This window comes from Xiphophorus couchianus, chromosome 20 (genome assembly GCF_001444195.1).
Source record: "Xiphophorus couchianus chromosome 20, X_couchianus-1.0, whole genome shotgun sequence".
NCBI lineage: Eukaryota > Metazoa > Chordata > Actinopteri > Cyprinodontiformes > Poeciliidae > Xiphophorus > Xiphophorus couchianus.
This window is the reverse complement of record NC_040247.1, coordinates 29,108,518-29,129,234: the sequence shown is the minus strand read 5'-3', so window position 1 is coordinate 29,129,234 and position 20,717 is coordinate 29,108,518. Positions and strand designations below refer to the sequence as shown.

Below are 20,717 nucleotides of genomic sequence, written 5' to 3'. Positions count from 1 at the left end.
CAACTTTTGTGAAGAAAAAAAAAAAGAAATATATATACGTATATATACTCTTTATATATAAAAAATAATAATTTATAATGAATAAAATTTAATTATACATTTAGAATTAAGTAACTGTAAATAATAATAATGAATTATAAATAATTTAATAATAATTCAGTAAAATAATACAATTATTTTAATTATATTATTTATCTATTTGTCTGTCTATCTATCTATCTATCTATCTATCTATCTATCTATCTATCTTTATTTTTTATTTTCAGAATATGCCCTGCAGTTGCACCCGCAGAGAAAGGTGGCTTGAATAAAAATACACACCACACTTTTCAGATTTTATACACAAACGAAGTGTGAAAACCACAAAACATGGATCCTCGTCTCTGAGTCGATTCGTAGCATAAAATCCCAACAAAGTACTCTGCAGTTTGTGGTGACAAAATAGTAAAAGAAAGTTCAAAGCATGTAGATTATAATTTCTTTTATTTAATGCGACTAATTGGTTGGTTTTCATTTTTATTTGGGCTAGATGAAGCACTCCACATACTGAAAGGCATTTCAATAAGGTTTCACACACATGACAAGCACTTTATTGCAATCTCAGATTCCCTCGTTACTCTGTCGGGGTAGAATAAAAAAAAAAAAAAAGAAGCACATGTGCTTCAGATAGAAACCTCTAAAACTTAATTTAGACTTTTCATTAAGGGGGTTGCTCATAAAGTGTCTTATTAAGGTCTCATAATTAAATCCCCACAGGTACAGCAACGTGTTTAATATCAAAGCCAAGCATTCATCATGACAGAGTTCTGATAGAAAACCCTTTAAAAACAAAATCCTGTACCTTTACCACATTAACAGATTGTTGTAGTTCATTTCAGACAGCTGAACCGAGAACTCTGTGGTGGTTCTTCTGCTCTGGCCTTGCTTTCTTTTGGTTCAACTGGTTCTTAAACATGGGATAAAAATGATCTTTAAAAGCTAAAAGACATAAAGTTCTAACTCCTTGCGGCAGACTGAGTTCAGAGCTATCTGTCCAAGAATATTTCCCCATTGGGTGTGTGTGGGCGGGAGCTGCCGGCCCTTATTGACATGTTTTTGATGGAAGCTCCAGATGGTGGAACTTCAGCCAGTTTGCACAAAAACAGCCCAGTATTCCCACACAACACTGGAAAAGAACTTTTCTCGCAGAAGAAATCAATCGAAATGAGTAATTCCCTCGTTCCATTTGGCACTTTTACTCCTGCAAGCTTTTACCCCGTGTTCATCTTCAGAGATGATCTCTTCTGTAAACAGGAGGAGCTAAATGCTTGAAGCCAACGGTGTGTGCGCTCTTGATTCCCAGGTCACCACTCCGAAAAGCCAGAGCTCAGTCCAGACACTGGATCTGTCTGCCGTTTGGTTATAAAAGCAAGTCGCGTTGCACTGCATGGAGACGACCAACTCGCCACCTGTGAACAGGCGTTCTTCTTCTTCTTTCACCATCTTTACCTCAGAACAGTGTGTTTGACGTACAGCCTGTTTGATGAAGATTGACAGGATCCTTTTGGATGAGCAGCAGTAATCTTTATGGGGATGAGCAAATTGATCGGCCAATTTTCTTTCATTTTGGGTGATTGACAATCGGTCCATAATTAAGCATGAAGCAGATCTTCTCTATCGCCACAACTCTCTCAGAGAGGGCTGCGTTTCACAATAGTCAGACTGCTGTAGGAAGACTTTGCAGCAGTGTTTATGCTGTATTTAGTACAGAAGCAAATTGGTGTGGGCCAAAATCAGTCGGGCTTTTTTTAAATATTGGTGATCGGCCAGAAAACTGCAATTGGTGCATGATTGATACTTGCAGGAGATCAAGCTGCCGCCATTACAGCAAAAATTGGCAGTTTAATCCTCTCACAGTCTTAAGAGACGGGGTCATTTACACTCCACTCTGCACGCGGCTCCGTGCATTTTTATTTTTTTTGCATCCCGCAGTCTGACCGTGACATCTGCCGCGCTCCGCTACAGTAAGACTGCTGCTCACCCACGTCCAGCTATTGTTAACTTTGGTTAATAATAGCTGACACTTTTTGAAAATTTGGGATGAGCTCCTGCAAGGTGTGGAACCTTTTTCTTTTGCCTTATTTCTCCACTTATCTTTATATTTTGGTCCGTCTGATTATATAATTTTTAAATACTAAACGATTGATAATTTGATCAGTTACTCAGTACTTCAGTAGACTTTTTACCAAATACTTTTTTACTTTTAGTCGAGTAATATCTTGGACGCCTAATTTTTTTACTTTTACCTGAGTAAAAATCTGTTGAAGTGGTGCTTCTCTCACTTGAGTACAATTTATGGGTTCTGTGCTGACCTCTGTGCGCAGGTCAGTTACTACAGGGACATAAATCGCTCACTATGTGATTTGACCCCTAACCCTATGAAAAAAAATCAATAACATTTACTGTGAACACCGACTGATACATATCGTGATCTACTTCGAGGGCTGCTGGTCTCGTTGGTCCGTTTGGGCGCCCCCCTCTGGATAACGGTAGGGAAGACGCTGCTCTGCAGTCACGACTGTGCTTTTTATGACTGGTGGAGTTGGGGCGTTTTGGCGTATTTTCAAACTACAACGTGTCAGGGTTACAGCATTTTCTGTCAGTGCCAAAGAAAGGTCAGATTTCAGATCAAAGGTTGTTTTCATCCTGTTACCGGCTTTTCCTCAGTCAGTGGTGAAGCTGTGGAAGGTTAAAGGAGCCGCCAGCACGCAGCAGAAACAACGCAGTTCCCAGGAAACAGCTTTCTGTTTAAAGTTACTCATTTTATTGTGAAAGATTCAAACCCTGACAGCTGCAACAAAAATATTAAAACGAGTTTACCGCTCACTAGAACTGCAAATAAGTATCACAAATCATTCTTGAAGCAGCAGACTCCTTAGCTCGGACTGATGAGGAAAGCACCAGCGTAACTTTCTCAGAGAACAAGTCCGACTGGGAGAAGCACATACGATCCGTCTCCTAAAACATGTTACACACGGCAATTTACAACAAATCTGGACTTTCTGTTAAGAAACTGGCTTATTTTGAACATTTTTTTTAACAACTGACGGTTTGTCAAAGAGCACTTGGGCTAGTTTTCTCCCAGTAGGACGGCTTTCTCCATCGACCTCACAGGTTAGCTCGACGGCCACAGCTGATAAAACACAGTAACCATGCTACATTTCTCCTCCGGCCACAGAAACGGAGGCGGATCTAATGTCGCAGGAGAGAAATCAGAATGTTCTTTCAAGAGGGTGTGAGCAAATATAGGATCTGTTCTCCAAAACCGCCTGGGCGATCTTCTTGATGCTGGCGTCGTTGTTTTCTGGAGAATCTGGGGAGGAGAAACACATTTGTTTAATTCTCATCTGTCCGGACTAGTGGCGCAGATTAACAAGCCTTGTACAAATATCTCTATCCTTTGAGCATTTTGTCACGTTTGTTTGTGTAAAAAAAAGAAAAAACACAAAGTAGAGCGTCACTGCAAAGTGAAATGAATGGTGGTTTTTGAGGAAAACAACTGGGGAAGGAACCAAGAGGGCCATGCCAAGTTACCAGGACAAATATTAGCTCACTGCACAAAGCTAACCTGTGGCTAACAGAAAGCCCTTGTTGAAAGAAGTTCAGAAAAAACCCCTCTGTTTGCACTGTAACTAAGCTTTTTGGGAAACATCCTAGAGATCAAGGAATGTAGTGAAGTTCAGTTTACGATTGAGATTGATGAAAAGATTTTCGATCTAAACTCTAAAATCGGTCTATTTTTTTTTCCATAATACATATTTGGAGAAGTGAATGCTGCAAGTCAAACGAGTCAATGCAACCTGCTGTTTCTTTAGATAGGCAATATTTTCATTTAAATAACGAACTGAACTAAATCGACAACCGGCATCACTGGGAATCTGTGTGTGTGACTGAACTGTAATGACTTATTTGATGCGAATTGGTGCTATATGAATATTTTGTTTTGGTTTCGGACGTCCTCCATCAATCTGAAGGCTGATGCTGTGGTTCTGAAAGAAGCACTCTGATGTCATCCATTTTTTCAGACACCTAGGATTCCTTTTTGGAGTTATTGGAGACTTTTACGGCGGCAACGCTCTGCGGCTCGTTTCCCCGTCTGTCCTGAGCCAGTAAATAAAGTTGAACTAGAATTAAATGATTACACTAAAACAACGAGTTCTATCGATTCGGTAAGCTGAACGTGAAATAAAATCTCACAATTTCCTGCTCAGCACTGGCTGGGTAGGATCAACTGTCTCAGGGTTTGGATGTTGATCTGCAGCAAGAACCTGCGCTCCGTTCCACACCAGACACAGGAATGAATTGTTTTTGTGTTGAATAAAAAAAGTAAAGTTTGAATAAAATATTACACAAAAGAAAAAAATGCCTGCTTTCCCCCCCACCCAAACAGAAGACCTTCCTAATATTATGTGTCTATCAGACTTTCCAGAAAAAAAGAAAAAAAAAAAATCACCAAATGGACAAGAATTTATTAACGTGACAAAACATTCAGATTTGCAAAGTTGAGCAAAAAACATACGAGAGCCAAACTTCCCGTCACTGTACCACTGCACAGCAGCTTCTACTTACGTTTCTGCAGCTGAACCATCGAGTAATTATTCTTGAAGAAGGCATCGTTGCAGAATGTGTTGGCGAGCAGCACCTAGAAGGAGTGACGACATCGCAGCAGGATTTAGAGAAATAAAACGAAAGAAATCATTTTTTTAAAAAGCACCAATCAGCTCTGCAGTGCATCCAGGAGGTTTTTCAGTGTTTTGCAAACTTATTAAAATTGAAATAACTAAATAAATAAATAAATAATAATATGTTTACACAAGAATTCACAGGCTTTGCTTCACACTCTGTTCATCCAATTAAAGCCTCAAGTCTTCCTGAATGCGACGCCACAAGCTCAGCACACGCATCTGTTGGCGGTTCTTCTCCAGCTGCATCAGACTGGATGGGAGGCGACTGGGCAGCCATTTTCAAATCTCTCCAGAACGGAGTAAAATGTGGGAAACACTTTAGATACGTCAACGTTATACCGCAGTGGGAAAATGTCCCACTGAACGAGACAAATCCAACTTTGGAAGGAGGACAAATGAGCTCTTCTCTGCTGGAAATGCAGCAGGTCAGATCTTAGTTTTCAATGAGAATCATGAGAATCAATTTTTGATTCTTTTGGCAAATGAAATTTTCCTGCAGAACAAATGGACTTAAATTAAAGGTGGACTTTTTTTCTGGGGGATGAGAGTAGCTGGGATTGGTTTGTTTTTTTAAAAGAAAGCCATCAGATTGGAAGGTAAGACGTTAACTGCTCATACGGTCTGCGCGGAGCCCCGCTGTAACGGCTCTAGGCCGACACACACCTCGTGGTCGTGATTCCTGAGGCCGATGCTGATGGAGCGGCTGGCTCTGGACAGGACGGCCGTCATGGCGTAGAGGTTGATCAGGACGTCCGCCACCCTCTTCAGGACGAGCTGTTCGTCCACGATGCTCTGAAATCGGGTTTAGAAGAAACGGAACGATATGAAGCCTCGACTCTTTAAAACTGACGAGAACAGAGGGAGCAAAAAAAAAAACAACCTGGTGCAGACTGGACGATGTGTCAGGGAGATGGAATTGCAGGAATAATCCAGGGGGCGCACTGGAGTCACAGTCCATTATTATCCAATTGGCTTCTTAGGAAATGTTATTTGTATCCAGTTTGATGTAAAACGGATGACGCATGTGTGATTTAGAGCCAACTGTGTGCAAATGACGAGTATTTGTAATTTATCATCCTGCTATGCACAAATGCTTTGTAAGTTTTTGTAAATGTTTAGGTCTCCAAAAAGCAAATTCATTTGACGGGAGAAAAAAAAACCCCTAAAAACAAACAGTATGATTACAATCGGCCTGAGCAGACAAAGGACTTTTTAGTCACTTCCTGTTTTGTGGCGAGGACTTCCTGTAGGTTTTCAAACACGTCTTGTGTGGCTGTGAACGGGCAGCAGATCTGGTTTCAATCTTCTGTCATTCACAGGGAGAAGCTGGAGCAATCAGCTAACACTTTTTAGCTTCTTCTCTGAGTGGGCGGGGCTTTAGTGATGTCATTACTGTAACACAAATGTGTAATCCAAACATAACAGTGCCATGCGCAAAATGTTCATTAGAAAGAGGGACACAGAGAAATTAAAAAGTTTTGTAGAGACAAAACAGTTTGGTAAAAAGATAAAACGACCTCGATTCAACGGACGTCGCGTTAGACCCGCGATCTTCTCATACTGGGTTCTGTATTCCAAAAATACTTCGTTTACCAAATTTGAGCACTTACTTATTGATATTCGGAATTCAAAAATACTTTATTGATCCCAAAGGGAAATTAATTAAACAGAAAAATATTGCCAGAAATCAGTGCGACTGCGCAGAATCCAAAACAAGAAGTAACAAAAACAAAGCTATTTTTTGAATAACATAAGATAAAACCCCAAAGAAAATACAGAGCTCCTGCAACATGCTGCCACCCTGCACGGCTCAGTTATATGTGTCTGTTACAAAAGACTGGTTGGATTTTCTCTAAGGGAACAACAGGACCAAATACCAAGCGTCCGCCTGTTCATCCATTTCAAGAAATTAGAAAATCAAAATACCTTTCCGTATCTGTACAGAAGGCTCTCCACCGTCGTCCCGAACAGGCTCACATTCTGCTCCAGTTTCTTAGCGCTTTCCTTTGAGACAGAAACAGGAAGTCACAGAGGTGCCGGAAAACCACCTGGACGAAGATGAGAAAAGACAAGAAAAGAAAAGAGATCCTGCTGAGGTGGAAGCAGCTCCTCACCTCCAGGCTGGGATGAACCACCCCGTCCTTCCCCGCCAGGCCGAGGTCCACCGATGCTCCCAGTGACGTCCTCAGCTTCTTCCCAGCCATGCTCATGGCCATGAACACATTTCCTTTCTTCATCTCCCTGAGAGGGGGAAGACAAGACAAAAACAACGCCTCTAAGACACAGCGCCTAGAAAAAAGTACTCACCGACTTGCATGCTTAACTCCTTTTGTTGCTTTCAAAGGTCGGCTTGTTTGAGAAACAAACCGACAACAGGAGAGCGGCGAGAAGGGTCGAGAGAAAACAGGTTTCGACTGAACGATGACCAGTTCGGCCTCATGTAGAAATCGTGCTTAGACAAACACGATATATTTTATATCGTGTTTATTTTACACACAAAATAAACACTATTTTTACACACAAAAATATAGTGTGTGCTGATTACACACAAATCAGCATGTGTGTGAATAACTATGGGCATGAAAGTTTGCGCAAATATATGCAAACTTTTTACTTGCCGTGAAATTGTGCGGCAGCTGCGAAAACGTTTTCAGAGACGGTAAACGACAAACCACCAAAACTCAACTATTTCCTCTGATGTACGAGTTCATTTAGTAATTAGAAACACAAGGAGAATCGAAGTCGATGTTTTTTAATGATTTTAATATGTCGTTTAAACAAATTTAGCATCCTTACTTTACAAGTCGACCCAAAATGAACAATATCACTGGCAGAGGTGGATGAAAATGTATTTTTATTCAACCAAAATCTTGTTTGTGACAAGAAGTGAGATATATATAAAACTGGATGTGAATTAGGCATGATCATTTGTTTTAATTTTTATTTTTCCTGGTTTTTACTTTTTGTCTGTTCAAAATAAGTTAATAATATAAATAAATATATTTATTAACAGATTTCTGTTCAGAGAGATTTGTCTCTTTTCAGCGTCATTTAAAAATGTTTTAATTACATATTAAGACAAGATGGCATGTTAAGAAAAATTATATTCCCTTCAATAACAAGTGGAAAACTCCACCAACATGGAAAATAAATATGACTTTAATCATATGAGGGGTGTGAATAATTTTGACCCACGCTGTGGCGTTTTATACGTACTTGATTTTTCCCGTGAGCGCGTTGCCGGCGTACTGCATCCCGGTCAGCGCCACGTACATCCTCAGGATCTCGTTGGTCCCCTGGACACAAACGGCAGGCTTGCTGTTCTGACGTTGTTTACTGCTAAAAACACTCGCAACTAGAAAAACAGCAGCGTGTGGGTACTTGTTCACTGTGGCAGAGAAAAGATTCAGATTTTTCTGGCACTCATTTTTTGTTCACATTTCGAAAATGTGATTCAAATTTGGTGAAGAAAGAAACGCATCAAGAAAGAAACGTTAGAGCTTCAAGTTACAAAGTCACCTGCCACCTGCTGGTCACGTACAGCAATAACATGTTGTCCTCCTATGGATAATACGCTTGGCACTACTTTGTCTCTCTTCTAGTCCTGGTGATCGGCTAACTGTGGACTAAAGGCCCGACGTACTTCATCCGAACTGCCGGATTCGCTACTCATCAATGTAGACGCGTGACGAACATTTTGTTCATCTAAACCAAATGTTATAAAGTCAAGAAGGACAATCTTTTCATTTTGGGAAAGAGGTTAGCTAGTTGTCCGTTAGTTATTAAAAAAAAAAAAAAAAGAAGAAAAGAAATCACCATCCTGTTGGCCAACACACCTCAAAGATGGGCAGGATGCGACAGTCCCTGACGTAGCGCTCAAACGGGTAGTTCTTGGTGTAGCCCAGACCTCCGAGGACCTGCAGAGCCTCACTGCAACAAATCCAGCCTCCCTCTGAGCTGAAGACCTGCGCGCAATGTTCACACTGTGACCGGCGTGTTTGGTTATTATTGGGTTTGACATGAACGACGTCTGGCTGTCCAACCTTAACCATGGCAGCCTCTAACGAACAATCTGGGACTCCTGGTCGATCCATCATCCCCGCAGTCAGGTACGCCATGCTCTCCATCACAAAGGCGTTGATGGCCATCAGAGCAAACTTCTCCTGCAAAAACAAACGAGTCGAAGCATGGCGTTACGCAGAGGCGAGCAGAGTAGCCAAAGATTGTACTCGATTAAAAGTACCACTACTTCAACGTATTGTTTTTTTTACTCCAGCAAAAGTAGAAAGTATCCAGCCAAGAAGTGACTCAAATAAGAGTAAAAATGTATATCGCATAAAGCACTGAGTAACCTTGGTTTAGGATGTAATAGTCCCTGAAATTATCAATCATTTAATATTTTAAATTTATATCATCAGATGGACCAAAATATGAAGTTCTGTGGAAATTTTGGAATTTTAAGGACCAAAACGACAATAACAAAAAACTAAATTATGAAAATTTACAAAAACAACAGGTGTGTGTCTTTATTTGGTCAATTTTGGGTTAAAACACGTTTGCTATTCATTCAGTGCGTAGAGATTCCAGAAATGTTACTCGAGTAAGGGTAGAAATACTTCATAATAAAATTACTCAAGTAAAAGTCAAGTAAAAAGTACAGTAAGAATACTCCTAAAAGTACATTTAAAAAAAAAAAACCTTACACAAGTAAATGTAACTAGTTACTGTAATACTCTGCACCAGGAGTAGTGAAGGGAAACCTGCATGCGCCCTACCTGGATCATCCCAAATTCACTTAGGCTTCTGTTAAACTGCTTCCTGCTGATGGCGTACTCTGAGGTCAACACTAAAGAAAAAAATAAAACATTCACCACTTCTGTTTCTGGGAGTATATATATACATATATATATTTTTTACCCATCAGCTTTTTGATCATTCCAGCACAAGAACTGCCCATACTGAACCTCCCAGAGTTCAAGATGTTCATGGCGACCTGTTGAACAAAGACAGAACTTCATTAAAACTGAAAAAAAAAAAAAAAACAACAACATATGAATACAAGTTAGCCTGAAAACAGAGCAGAGTTTACCTTGAATCCGCCTCCTACTTCTCCAATCACGTTTTCCACAGGAACAGGAACGTTGTCAAAAGACACTTCACACGCTTAAAAACAAAGAACAATGATGCTATAATCATCGCTTAGTATCAGGGTTCTCATTAATAGAGAACTGCAGGACTCATATTAAAAATGTATGTTTGGCCAAAAGGTAGAAACGACGTACACACACAAAATCGGATTTACAAAACCGTACAAACACACACCAGCAGGCAATTTTCCTGATAAACCACAGCTGTAACCTAAACGTTTTCGCACAAGGTTCCGCCTCAGGTTCTGCACTCAACACAGCCACAGGAAGCCATACATTTCCGATGCAAACATAAATAATATTTATGGTAATATTAGTTTCGCGTCAAGTTTGTTTTTTATGAATTGCAATCTTCTGCGTGGAAAGCGGCGCACACACACGTTTCAGGACCCATTTTGTGCAAATGTGAGCTTTTACGAACGAGACTCCAGGAGACGGATCCCGTCGTTTTCTCTGAAGTGGCAGCAGAGAAATCCGAAGCATTGTGAAGACAAAAAGAAACCAATACGTGGTTTGACATTTTTTTTAGCAAATAAAATAGGTTTATATGAAAGCATAGCCGCATGCATGGAAGTAAAATACCTTGAAGTGTGTTTCAGCTTTAAGCATCTACAGACAAGTTTTGCTCATTCTTCAATGAAAATCAGTCGAACTCAGTTTGACTGGGTGCACAACCTCTGCTTACTTTGAGCAAAATCTCTTTTCAAATTCTTTACCTTCCCAAAGGAAGGGTTGGATTACATCAAGGTACAACCATGATGTTTGTGGATGTAGCACATCAAGATGTACAACTTTTCTGTGGGTATGAATACTTTTGCATAGCAGAGGTAATACGTTCCTAAACGCCACATAACCCGTTGCCTGGTATGAATGAACGGCTTACTGTAGGAACCCCTGATGCCAAGTTTGTCTTCAGGTTTGCCGCTGCTGATGCCCCCAAAAGCCTTCTCCACGATGAAGGCAGTAATCTTGTCTTTCTTCGCACCGTCTACTTCCACTTCGGTTCGAGCAAACACCGTCATGACGTCTGCGAAGCCTCCGTTTGAAATCCAAAACTGAAAACAAGAGAACGAACGAGGAGCTCAAGAGTCGCTCCACATAAATAGGGGACATGCTGGGAGAGGTTTTTTTTTTTTGTAAAATTAATATGCGTCACCTTGGAACCGTTGATCAGGTAATGTTTTCCGTCTTCAGACAGAGTCGCCCGAGTCTGAATGGAAGCTGCATCACTTCCACTGAAGGGAAGAGAAAACAAACATGAAGCTGGTTGGCAGTGTGAAGCTGCTGTCCTAAGAAGACCAATAAAAAAAAAAAAAGCTCAAGTCTGAATATTTGGAAGTTGTTTTTTTTTTGTTGCTAAAATCATCTGACTGGTCACCTTAAAGTCAAAGACTTTTGTAGACATTAGGAGTTGAACAGCTTTATCAACCAGCTGATTTATTGGTGCCGAATTCCTTAGTTTTGGTTGGTCGATTATCAGCCGATACTTAGAATGACCAGTTTCTCTGATTTGACTTTTTCTAGGTACATGTTAGAGTAAAACGAACATTGTTCTTTTATTGTATGAACTACTGACAACATGTCTCTGAAATTTCAAAGCTAAAATGTTGTATTTATTTGCATAAAATGAAAAATGGTCAAAATAACAAAAAAGATGCAGCGCTTTCAAATCTCAAATAATGCAAAGGAAACAAGTTCATATTCATGTAATGTGTTAACTCAGGAAGAGTTCAGAAATCAATATTTGTTGGAATAACCAGGAGGTTTTCAATGGGGTTCAGTGCAGCCGGCTCTTCATGTTTATAAGTATACAAAAAAAAAAAAAAAAAAGCTTCAGAGGAAACTCTGGACCCGGTCATGAAGGAGTTGTCAGGATCTGTACCTGCCGGGTTCTGTAAGGCAGAAAGCGGCGATGTGTTCTCCTGAAGCCAGCTTGGGCAGATATTTCTTCTTCTGGGCTTCGTTCCCAGCGATCAGAATCCCCTGAAACCACACGACTCTTAGCACGCACATATGTTCGACTAAGTCAGCCGACCGAGACTCGACACAAATAAAGCGGCAAGCGGCCAGCTACCTTCAGACCGATGGCTTGGTGTGCAGCCAGAGTGACGGCAATAGAGCCGTCCAGCGCGATGATCTCGTTCAGCCGGGCGTACATGGTGTTGGAGAGTCCGAGGCCACCTGCGATTAGGAACACAAGAGATTTTTATGAACGCATAAGAACACATCTGGTGACGTTGAGGGTTATCTGCTTACTTTTCTGCACTACTTCACTTTAGGGAAGGACCCGAAAATTGTACTCAAGTAAGAGTAGCATTACTTTAGCATATTTTTACTCAAGTGACAGTAAAAAGTAGCCGTCCAAAAATTGCCTGAGTGAGAGTAGAAAAAAAGTGTTGGGTAAAAAAAAGTGACTCAAGTACTGAGTGAAAATCTAAATTATTTAATGCTTCATATTTTGGTCGGACCGACCAAAATATGAAGATAAGTGGAAGTTTTGGTATTTAAATGACAAAACATCAACAACAACAATGGAATCGGGCAAAAAAAGAAAAACAATAAATTTCCAAATCACTTTCTTGGAATATTTGTATTTTTAAAGACGAAATTCACAATAATTTATATAAATACCATAATTACAAAATAACCAAAGTCACACAAAAGAAACATTTTTCAATTTTTTTTTTTTTTTTTTTAACAATACAGAACTTATGATATTGTAACAAAAACTGCAGGTGTGTGTCTGGTCTGGTGAATTTTTGGTTAAAACATGTTTGTTCTTCATTCAGTGGGTCGAGAATCCAGACATATTTACTCACGTAAGAGCACAGATACTTCATGATAAAAGTATTCAAGTAAAAGTAAAAAAAGTACAGTGTAAGAAAAATACTTCTAAAAGTAAATTCTTTCTTTAAAACTAGTTGAAGAATGAGGGGGGAAAGTGTGTATTGCTGCGATGCCACCATCTCACCATATTCCTCAGGGATCATGATTCCAAACAAGCCCAGCTCCTTCAGGCCGTTCAGAGTCTCTGCTGGGATCTTGGCTTCTCGATCTATTTTCGCTGAATCAACTGGAATTGTGGGGAGGGGGTGGAGAGAGAGACGACACTTAAGACAATTGTTTGATGACCAATTGACTGCAACACTTCAGATCCTCCCCTCTCACCTTCCTCGTTGAAGAACTTCTCCACTGGCGCAACAAACTGCTTGACCTCCTCCAGCTCATCGTTTCCGATCTCTGGATAAGGGAAGACCTCAGCCTGGAGGAGACAAATACCAGGACTCCAAATGCCGTCTCGTAAATCTAAATTGTGAATTTCACTTGTTTTGTTGTCATTTATTTTAAAAATAATGGTTTAAAGAGGTGGGTACAGAACCCAAAGATTGTACTCAAGTAAGAGTAGCAGTACGTCAAAGTATTTTTACTCAAGTAAAAGTAACTGAAGATGAATACATAGACTAAAAGCTGGACTATAGACATTTTTAATGTGCCTTCGAGAGCCTGCTGCTTATTTTTTATTCTTTCATTGAACATAATTTCAGGTTTTTGGTGAGTTTTCTTGACCTGGTTGACTCAAAATGTGAGCTATTACTGTTCCAGGTTAACTTTCTAAGCTTCACAGAAAGACTACTTGGTGTTTAGTCGCTTCTGAAAGCATTTATTTTAGTTTTTTCGGAGTGTCAACAGCACAGAGGAAGTAAATGTTATTGTATTTCTTGCTTTTTGTTGGTCTGTCCAATAAAGTCATATTGACACCAGTGGAGTTCGACACGGCTGAGTGTCACCATCTAAAGGCGACTCCCTCCGTTACCTTGTTGATCTGACCCAGGAACAGATCCTTGGCGTAGGCCAGACTCCTTGGATGAGTTCTGATCGTCCTCCGCTGCTGAGCACGCAGCGTCTGTTTCCCCAGGTGCCACGCGTGACAGACGAGTCTGTTCTTTTCGCGTGGAAAAGCTCTGGATAACGCGAGGAAGCCGTTCACGTTCATTATACTTTGAAGCGCGTAAACCTTATACCAACCTCCGTGTACTTGCTTGATCAAACACTGGCGGAGTGCCCTTTCACCCGTCTCTGACGCGTGTTGATGACGTCGGTATTTTCACCGGAGATGCTTTCAGTGTCCCTCGTAAAATATATGTCTAAAAAGATTTTTTTTTAAATAAACCATCTTAGCCAAGTTTCTTCTCCCTCATTTGTTCTTATTTTTCTTTTTTTTTTTATTTAAAAAAAACTTTTTTTCTTAAAACTTGAAACCATTTCGAAAAACTCTTTTCTTTTTTTTTAAACGTAAAACTGTTTCTAAAGACACTCAAAAGGTTTTATTGTTAGTTTTGTTTTTATGTTCTGCACCGGAACTCAATGACTAGATTGCTCGTCACGACAGTTACTGAGTTTGGAGAGCGTCTGAACAAACAGATTATTTCTTTAACAGAAAATGTGACTTTGCTGCGCAACACCAGCCCAACCTCACTGCTTTATCAGCCCAACTTACAGTGACGCTGAAGTGCAACGCACTTCAACAAATTACTAAGCACAACTACATATTAATAAACACAACAGCAAAACCGTAATGCCTAAGCAGAATTACAAATTAAGAAAACACAATGACATTAACAAAACAGTGAGAAACATTGCTGATTGAAGGACACCACTTTTTACTTTAGACCTGGAAGTAACTTTTACAGACATTTTTTAGTTTATATCAGAACCCCGGTTTGGAATGCTTTAATGAATATTAGATCATGACTGCTGCGACAGGCTGGCGACCTGTCCAGGGTGTACCCCGCCTCTCGCCCGGAATGTAGCTGGAGATGGGCACCAGCAACCCTCCCGACCCCATTAGGGACAAGGGTGAACGGAAAATGGATGGATCATGACTGCCTAACACACACTATAAAACAATGTATTGTTACAGTCATGCCTCAATGTGGGAAAGATCCAACTCTTCTTGATGATTTATTTCCTGCCACACTATTAAATAATGATTGCAAACTCCTGTCCTACATTTTTGTTAACAGATTAAAATCCGGCATGTCCCAAATTATTTCTGACAGTCTGGATTTCCAAAAGTACATATTCACCTTATTTTGGACCTAATTGGCTATGACCACTAAGGTTGAAAATTAAGGTTTTGAATTAGACTTCTAAAGCTTTCGATCTGATGAAGCATGAATTTATGTTCAAACCTTTGTATCAATTTTGGTTTGGAAAAAAATATATATTGTTAATGTAATTAAAACATTTTAGGAAGATACAAACAGCTCAGCGTGTTCGTATCCCAAATCTTCCTAAGATTTAAGATCAACAGAGTTTTCTATCAGTCCATCTTCTCAAACAACCTGAATGAAGTTTCTAAAATTCTCTAATTTGTTGAAGCATTTTCGAAGGCTTCAGGTCTTAGATTAAATTTAAACAAATGTGAAAATTTGCCTTTAATAGACTGTCATGTACCTGCCGGTTTTACTAATCCTGTAAAATCCAATGTCAAATATCTGGGTGTGTATATAAATAAAAGATGAGTCAGAATTAGAAATGATTGACTTCAAAAACGTAAAACTAATTTGAATAAGTGGACACAGAGATTTTATATTTACACATAAATACATTAAAGTGGGGTGATGAGTGCGAGAGGGGCAGGAAATCATAAGATCTTGTATCTTCTACCTGTTCCTGTTTGAGCAAATAATGTAAAATTGCATGTCAATTGGGCATCAAAATTTGTTTTCTTTTCTTATTTTTGCTTGTTTGAAATAAATAGAAATATTTCTCACCAAACTGGAAAGTATTTCTAGGCTGATCTACCCTGCAGATACACTAGGAACACTCAATTCAGCTATCAAATCTATTAATTGGATAAAGTTTGATTTTATATGGATGCAAAAAACCCCCTATATATAATGACTCTGGTAACCAGCCCATGCTTAGCTGAAGGAAGAGCTCATACAGTCATTCACATCAACCATAAGTAAAATAAAGAGGCACTTCAGCTCTTATAGTGCATCATTTTTATTATGTTCTCCATAATTGTCACAGGACTGGTTTTACATTAACAGGGAATTTGTCTACTTCCAAACAAAGCGCCTTCCCTTCAACTTCCACGCTCCACCGCAAGAGAAGTAAAGGTCAGGAGCATGAAGACCGTGTGACGTTCCTGGACCTCGTGATAATTCAGTCGCATCAGAGGCAAACAGCAGCAGCTCTGTGATTATGTGGAAGTCAGGGGGAGCAGGGATGCACTTTCAATACACCTGTAGACATTGATAATAATTATACCTAGTTAAAAGTATAATTTACAGAGTATGTACAAGCATTTATCATTCTTTGCTACCACAAAAAAAACAACAAAAAAACAACAACATACCATCCATTTCCAAACTGCTCCACACCACACGTTTAAATTACCAGCAGCTTTTCACACTCAGCAACGTGTCGCAATGTGCAAAGAGTGAACAGGAGCGCGTCGGAGTGACAAGACCGGATGACATGGCAGACATAGTCTACATGTAAACAAGCAACAGAGATAAACCAGATTGTTTTAGTCACACACGCTGATGATAGAAAACAATAAAAATAAAAAAAATTTAAAAAATGGACAGATCAAAGAAAACGTAGGCATCAACGGCTTGCAGCAAAGCATCTCACTCTGAATTTGGACGGGTTTGGTTTGAAACCCCTTCGTTAGCTTAGCTAGAGCTTGACACCGGACCAAGCCGCTCTGCGGGAGGCCAGCTTTGTGAATCCGTTTCGTTATTTTTATACTCAGAACAATGGCGGCGTATTACGGATTCCACAGAACATGAGCATCATAAAGTTTGTGTTTCAGTGTTTCCTCCCGTAAAGCAGGCATACGATATTTTCACCGGGCTTTTTGAATAACGTCGTTGATTTGTGGCGCCATCTTTGCCACAGCATTAAAGTCTTTATTGCACAAACGCATATACTTTCTATCAATTACTTTATTATTTTTTTATAGTATTTCTTGTAAACCACTGAATGGGAATTATTGGACCAGTGAGGAAAACTTGAAGCTTTGAATTTTTTTGTTTGTTTGTCTACTTGAAATGGAACAACGGCCATAGACATGCTGGAAAGTGAATTTTAAATAAGACGATTGGTCTAAAATGTGTCTACTGAAAGGTTTAGAGCAAATTAGTTGGTGGAATGGAAGAAAGAAGAAGAAAAAAAAAGAAATCGAGTAGTCTCAATGTAACCCAAAGATAAAGATAGTGAAAATATAAGAGAGTTCCTCTGAAAAGCTACATCAGTGGTGTGATTTACAGGTGGGAACGTTCTTGTGCAGGTTTTACAATCTAGAGCATGAATGGAGGTGGACCTTTACCCACACTTCAAAAACACAAAAACTTGCCACGCAATTTTGGTCTAGTTTCTAGAACAAACATTTTAGATCACTTTAAATAAGACAAAGCTAAATTAGAAGTAATTCCTCAGCAAGATGTAGGAGCTTGTTTTATGTCAATAATTTCTTGGTATTGATTAAAAAAAAAAAAGTTCTAGTTCCATTGGCAGATTATTTGGAAAATTTCTTGTCATAAGTGAAATAATCTGATCAATGGAGAATGTTTTCATCAATATTACAGAACTATTTACTTGAAACTCTCTCCTATATCTTGCTGAAAAGTTGCTTGTTAGTTTAGTCTTATTTCAGGTGAGCAAAGATATTTGCATTATAGACAAAGAAGATTTAGTGTTTTTGCAGTGAATACCTGAAAACTAATGTTCAGACTCTCTCCTTCCAATCTGACTGAGCTTGAAGTAGAAAACGGGCAAAAAAACAAAGTTTGTACGTTCAAAGATGGTAGAACCATCCAGAAAAACCAGCGGCTGGACCTGCAGTGAATGGTGGCAACATTTATTCTCCACGTTGGTGATGCTCTACTTTTTGTATGCCTTTTATGAAATCCAAGTAAAACACACATCTTCTGTAATTCTGTTCTAGCACTCTTTTATGTTTCTAATTAACCGAGATAGTTTTGGGAACACAGCGCCCCACGCTGAGTGTTTGTCTCAGTGTTGGAAGGGGTTCACCGCGTCCAAATCCACGTGGACGCCGACTGCACTAAAACACCGCAGGACAAACAAAACCGCTAGGATCCACTGGACAAATAAAATCAGACAAAACAAGTAAAACAACAACAAAAAAAACGTACATAAAAAAATGACAGACGTCATGTGCTGATATTCGTCACTCTAGCCACTGAAAATGCTACAGAGGCATCCAGCTGTCCCATAATATGTCTGCTGGGTCGCTGATATAAAACTGCTTTCTGAAGCGAGGAAAGCACACAGGCGCCGGCCGCCACGGTCACGCCGTGATGGCGACTCGGCGGTGGCGTCTTCAAAACGCAAACTTGTCGAACCCTTCGAGGTAGCGGAGCAACACGGAACTCAAGAGTTTTACTTTTAAAACTCGTTTGACTTGAAAAGAAGAAAAGCGGAGCGGTTTACAGCCGGGAGCGAGCGACGGCCAACTCCAAACTCAGCAGACCGGATGGCCGACATCTTTAACACGGACGGGCATCCGGTGACCTAAGACCAGCGCCGCACTGGTTCCTAACTACGGCCCCCTCATGTGCAGCTCTACTGAGAGTTTAACTGAAGCCATTTGCTTGGCATTAATTAGAACAGTAATACCCATTATTATTATTATTATTATTATTATTATTATTATTACTTTTACAAAATATAATGCACAACAGACATTGAGTAAATTTGAGTTACTACCTCGATAAATCCTGTCGGTAATTGGCACATTCAGAATCTGCTACCAGAGATATATCACAGCGCACTGTGAGCTACTGCTACGTTAAATAACCGCTGTCTCTGCGACGCCGTCCAGTCGCGTCACCATTTAGCATTTTCTGTTAAATACATGGAGGTTAAATCCCGTTGCTTTTTTTATGAATTTGAGACACACAGTGCTACACTGCCAAAAACACAAAATCCTACCAAGTCATTTCGATCTAGTTTCTAGTGCAAATATCTTAGCGCACTTGAAATAAGGCAAAACTAAATTACAAGTAACTTTTTCGCTAGATAAAGTAGCTAACCTTAAGTCAATAATTACTTAAAATTGATGAAAACGTACAAATTTTTCACTTATAACAAAATATTTTTCCATGTTATAAGTGACATAATCTGCCAATGGAACTAGAACTTTTCCATCAATATTAGCAATTACTGACTTAGAGCAGTGCTTCAGCCCCTCCTGCTCTGCATGTTTTAGATGTGCCTCTATTGTAGAACAGCTGATTCAAACGATTGCATGACCATCAAGTGCTGCAGAAACTTGTTAATCACCAAAATATTCAATCCAGGTGTGTGGCAGAAGGGAAACACCTAAAACATGCAGGGCAGGAGGGGGCCTGAAGACTGGAATTGAGAAACACCGACTTAGAGCAAAGCTACTTTATCTTGCTGAAAAGTTACGTATCAGTTAGTTTTGTCTTATTTCAAATGTACGACGTAGGGAATTATCGGTGCCAATTTCCTTCATTTTGGGAGTTCAGTGATTGACCGATTTTTACACGTGAAGCCGATCTTATCTAGCTTGGCAAATGTCTAAGAATCAACCACTGTCCTCTTTTGCTCTCCGGTGAGAAAGGTTTTACTGACAGACCAGCCCACCAGGTTATGTTGGTTATTTACAATGAGCAACAGTCACCCCACTGTTACCAACTCAACAACTTTCTTGCTATATTTAGCAACATTTCAGACAAAAAAATTGGTATCGGCCAAAATCGGAATCGGCAGGTCAGGCTTTTTAAAAGATCGGTAATCGGTGATTGGCCAGAAAAATGCAATCGGTGCACCTCTAGTACCAAGACATTTGCTCTAGAAACTAGACCAAAAATACTTAGTAAGATATTTTGTTCTTTTGCCGTGCTTGTGGTCTTTGCATGAGTCTGTCTCTCCTGAAGCAGGCAGACAGAACTTGAAATGAAATGCAGGGGATGAAGGAGCAAAGGTTTGCAAAAACATAACGCCAAACAAAGTCCATGCTCGAGTCTGGATTCATCTGCAGACCAGAGACCACAGTGTGACGATCTCATCCGGTAAAAGTCTTTACAAGGTCCTGTTTGCCGTGATCCACTCACACCACTGTGCTGATACCACTGTGTTTGGGCTTGGTGCTGCTGCTGGGAACCTGAGACGCTGGCGTTGGCGGCGGGCTGTGGAGGTGGCCGCCGTGGGCAGAGTGGCTGCCGTGGCTGTGCTGCGGGTATGGCGGGTGCTGGCTGTGAGACGGAGGCGCGTGGCACTGGTGTGGCGCGCGCTGCAGATGGGGCGGTGGGTGGTAGTGATGGTGGTGGTGGTAAGGCGGGGGATTCTGGGTCACGTGGCAGAACGGGACGGGGTGAGGATGGACGGGAACGGACGAGTCCGACTCCGCTCGGGCCGCGTGGTGCAGGTTAGCCGGGTGCGGGGCGTGGGAGACGAGGGTGGGGTGGGGGCTCTGAGGGATGGGGCCGGGGCAGGGCCCGGGCGACCTCACCCGCCTGGTGCCAAACAGAGACCCGAGCAGGGAGGAGGAGCTGGGCAGGGAGTGTCCGCTGTGACGGGATGCACAGTCTCGACCCGAAGGGGTTCTCCTCCGCATGTGAGGACTGCTAATGATGGAGCCCTGCACAGAGGAAACAAACGTCATGGAAACATAAGGCAAAAACTTCTTCATAACCACACAGATGCAGGAAACATGTTGAAAGGACAACTTCCCTAATGCACTAATATTGCATAAATGGAAGAGTAGAACTACAACAGTCGGCTTCCACATATGGGTTTCAAGGTGAGTCTAAGGTCAGCAGAGCAGAATGACAACATG

The 20,717-nt window shown here is 40.6% G+C and overlaps 2 protein-coding genes across 7 annotated transcripts in view; both read right to left on the bottom strand.

The window, feature by feature from the left end:
• Positions 1-2,780: 2,780 nt before the first annotated feature.
• acad9 (acyl-CoA dehydrogenase family, member 9) lies at positions 2,781-13,964 on the bottom strand. The gene is made up of 18 exons (XM_028003586.1): positions 13,686-13,964; positions 13,040-13,133; positions 12,843-12,944; positions 11,946-12,052; positions 11,754-11,854; positions 11,028-11,106; positions 10,755-10,926; positions 9,814-9,887; positions 9,642-9,717; positions 9,500-9,570; positions 8,768-8,887; positions 8,561-8,689; positions 7,941-8,020; positions 6,839-6,965; positions 6,651-6,728; positions 5,388-5,516; positions 4,609-4,681; positions 2,781-3,352 (listed from the first exon to the last, which is right to left on the bottom strand). The coding sequence occupies exons 1-18, from the start codon at positions 13,863-13,865 to the stop codon at positions 3,252-3,254; spliced, it is 1,893 nt and encodes a 630-aa protein (XP_027859387.1). The 5' UTR covers positions 13,866-13,964; the 3' UTR covers positions 2,781-3,251.
• A 1,901-nt stretch (positions 13,965-15,865) lies between these two features.
• The window catches only part of iqsec1b (IQ motif and Sec7 domain ArfGEF 1b), an 80,332-nt gene continuing 75,480 nt past the window's right edge, over positions 15,866-20,717 (bottom strand). For 2 of the 6 annotated variants that reach the window (XM_028003345.1, XM_028003346.1), the window contains one exon: positions 19,669-20,519. In XM_028003345.1, the coding sequence (XP_027859146.1) occupies positions 19,989-20,519 (531 nt within the window). In that variant the 3' untranslated portion in view covers positions 19,669-19,988. Of the gene's footprint in view, positions 16,375-19,668; positions 20,520-20,717 lie in introns of those variants that run through there. The other 4 variants (XM_028003348.1, XM_028003350.1, XM_028003347.1 and 1 more) reach the window with 4 other exon arrangements.

What these genes read in the sequence shown, in the direction of transcription:
- acad9 (XM_028003586.1), bottom strand. Translation starts at nt 13,865, where the DNA reads ATGAACGTGAACGGCTTCCTCGCGTTATCCAGAGCTTTTCCACGCGAA. An exon ending in TGGCATCAGGGGTTCCTACA is followed by an intron (nt 9,888 to 10,754) that starts GTAAGCCGTTCA and finishes TTTGTTTTTAAG; the next exon opens with CGTGTGAAGTGTCTTTTGAC. An exon ending in GATGGTTCAGCTGCAGAAAC is followed by an intron (nt 3,353 to 4,608) that starts GTAAGTAGAAGC and finishes TCTCCTCCCCAG; the next exon opens with ATTCTCCAGAAAACAACGAC.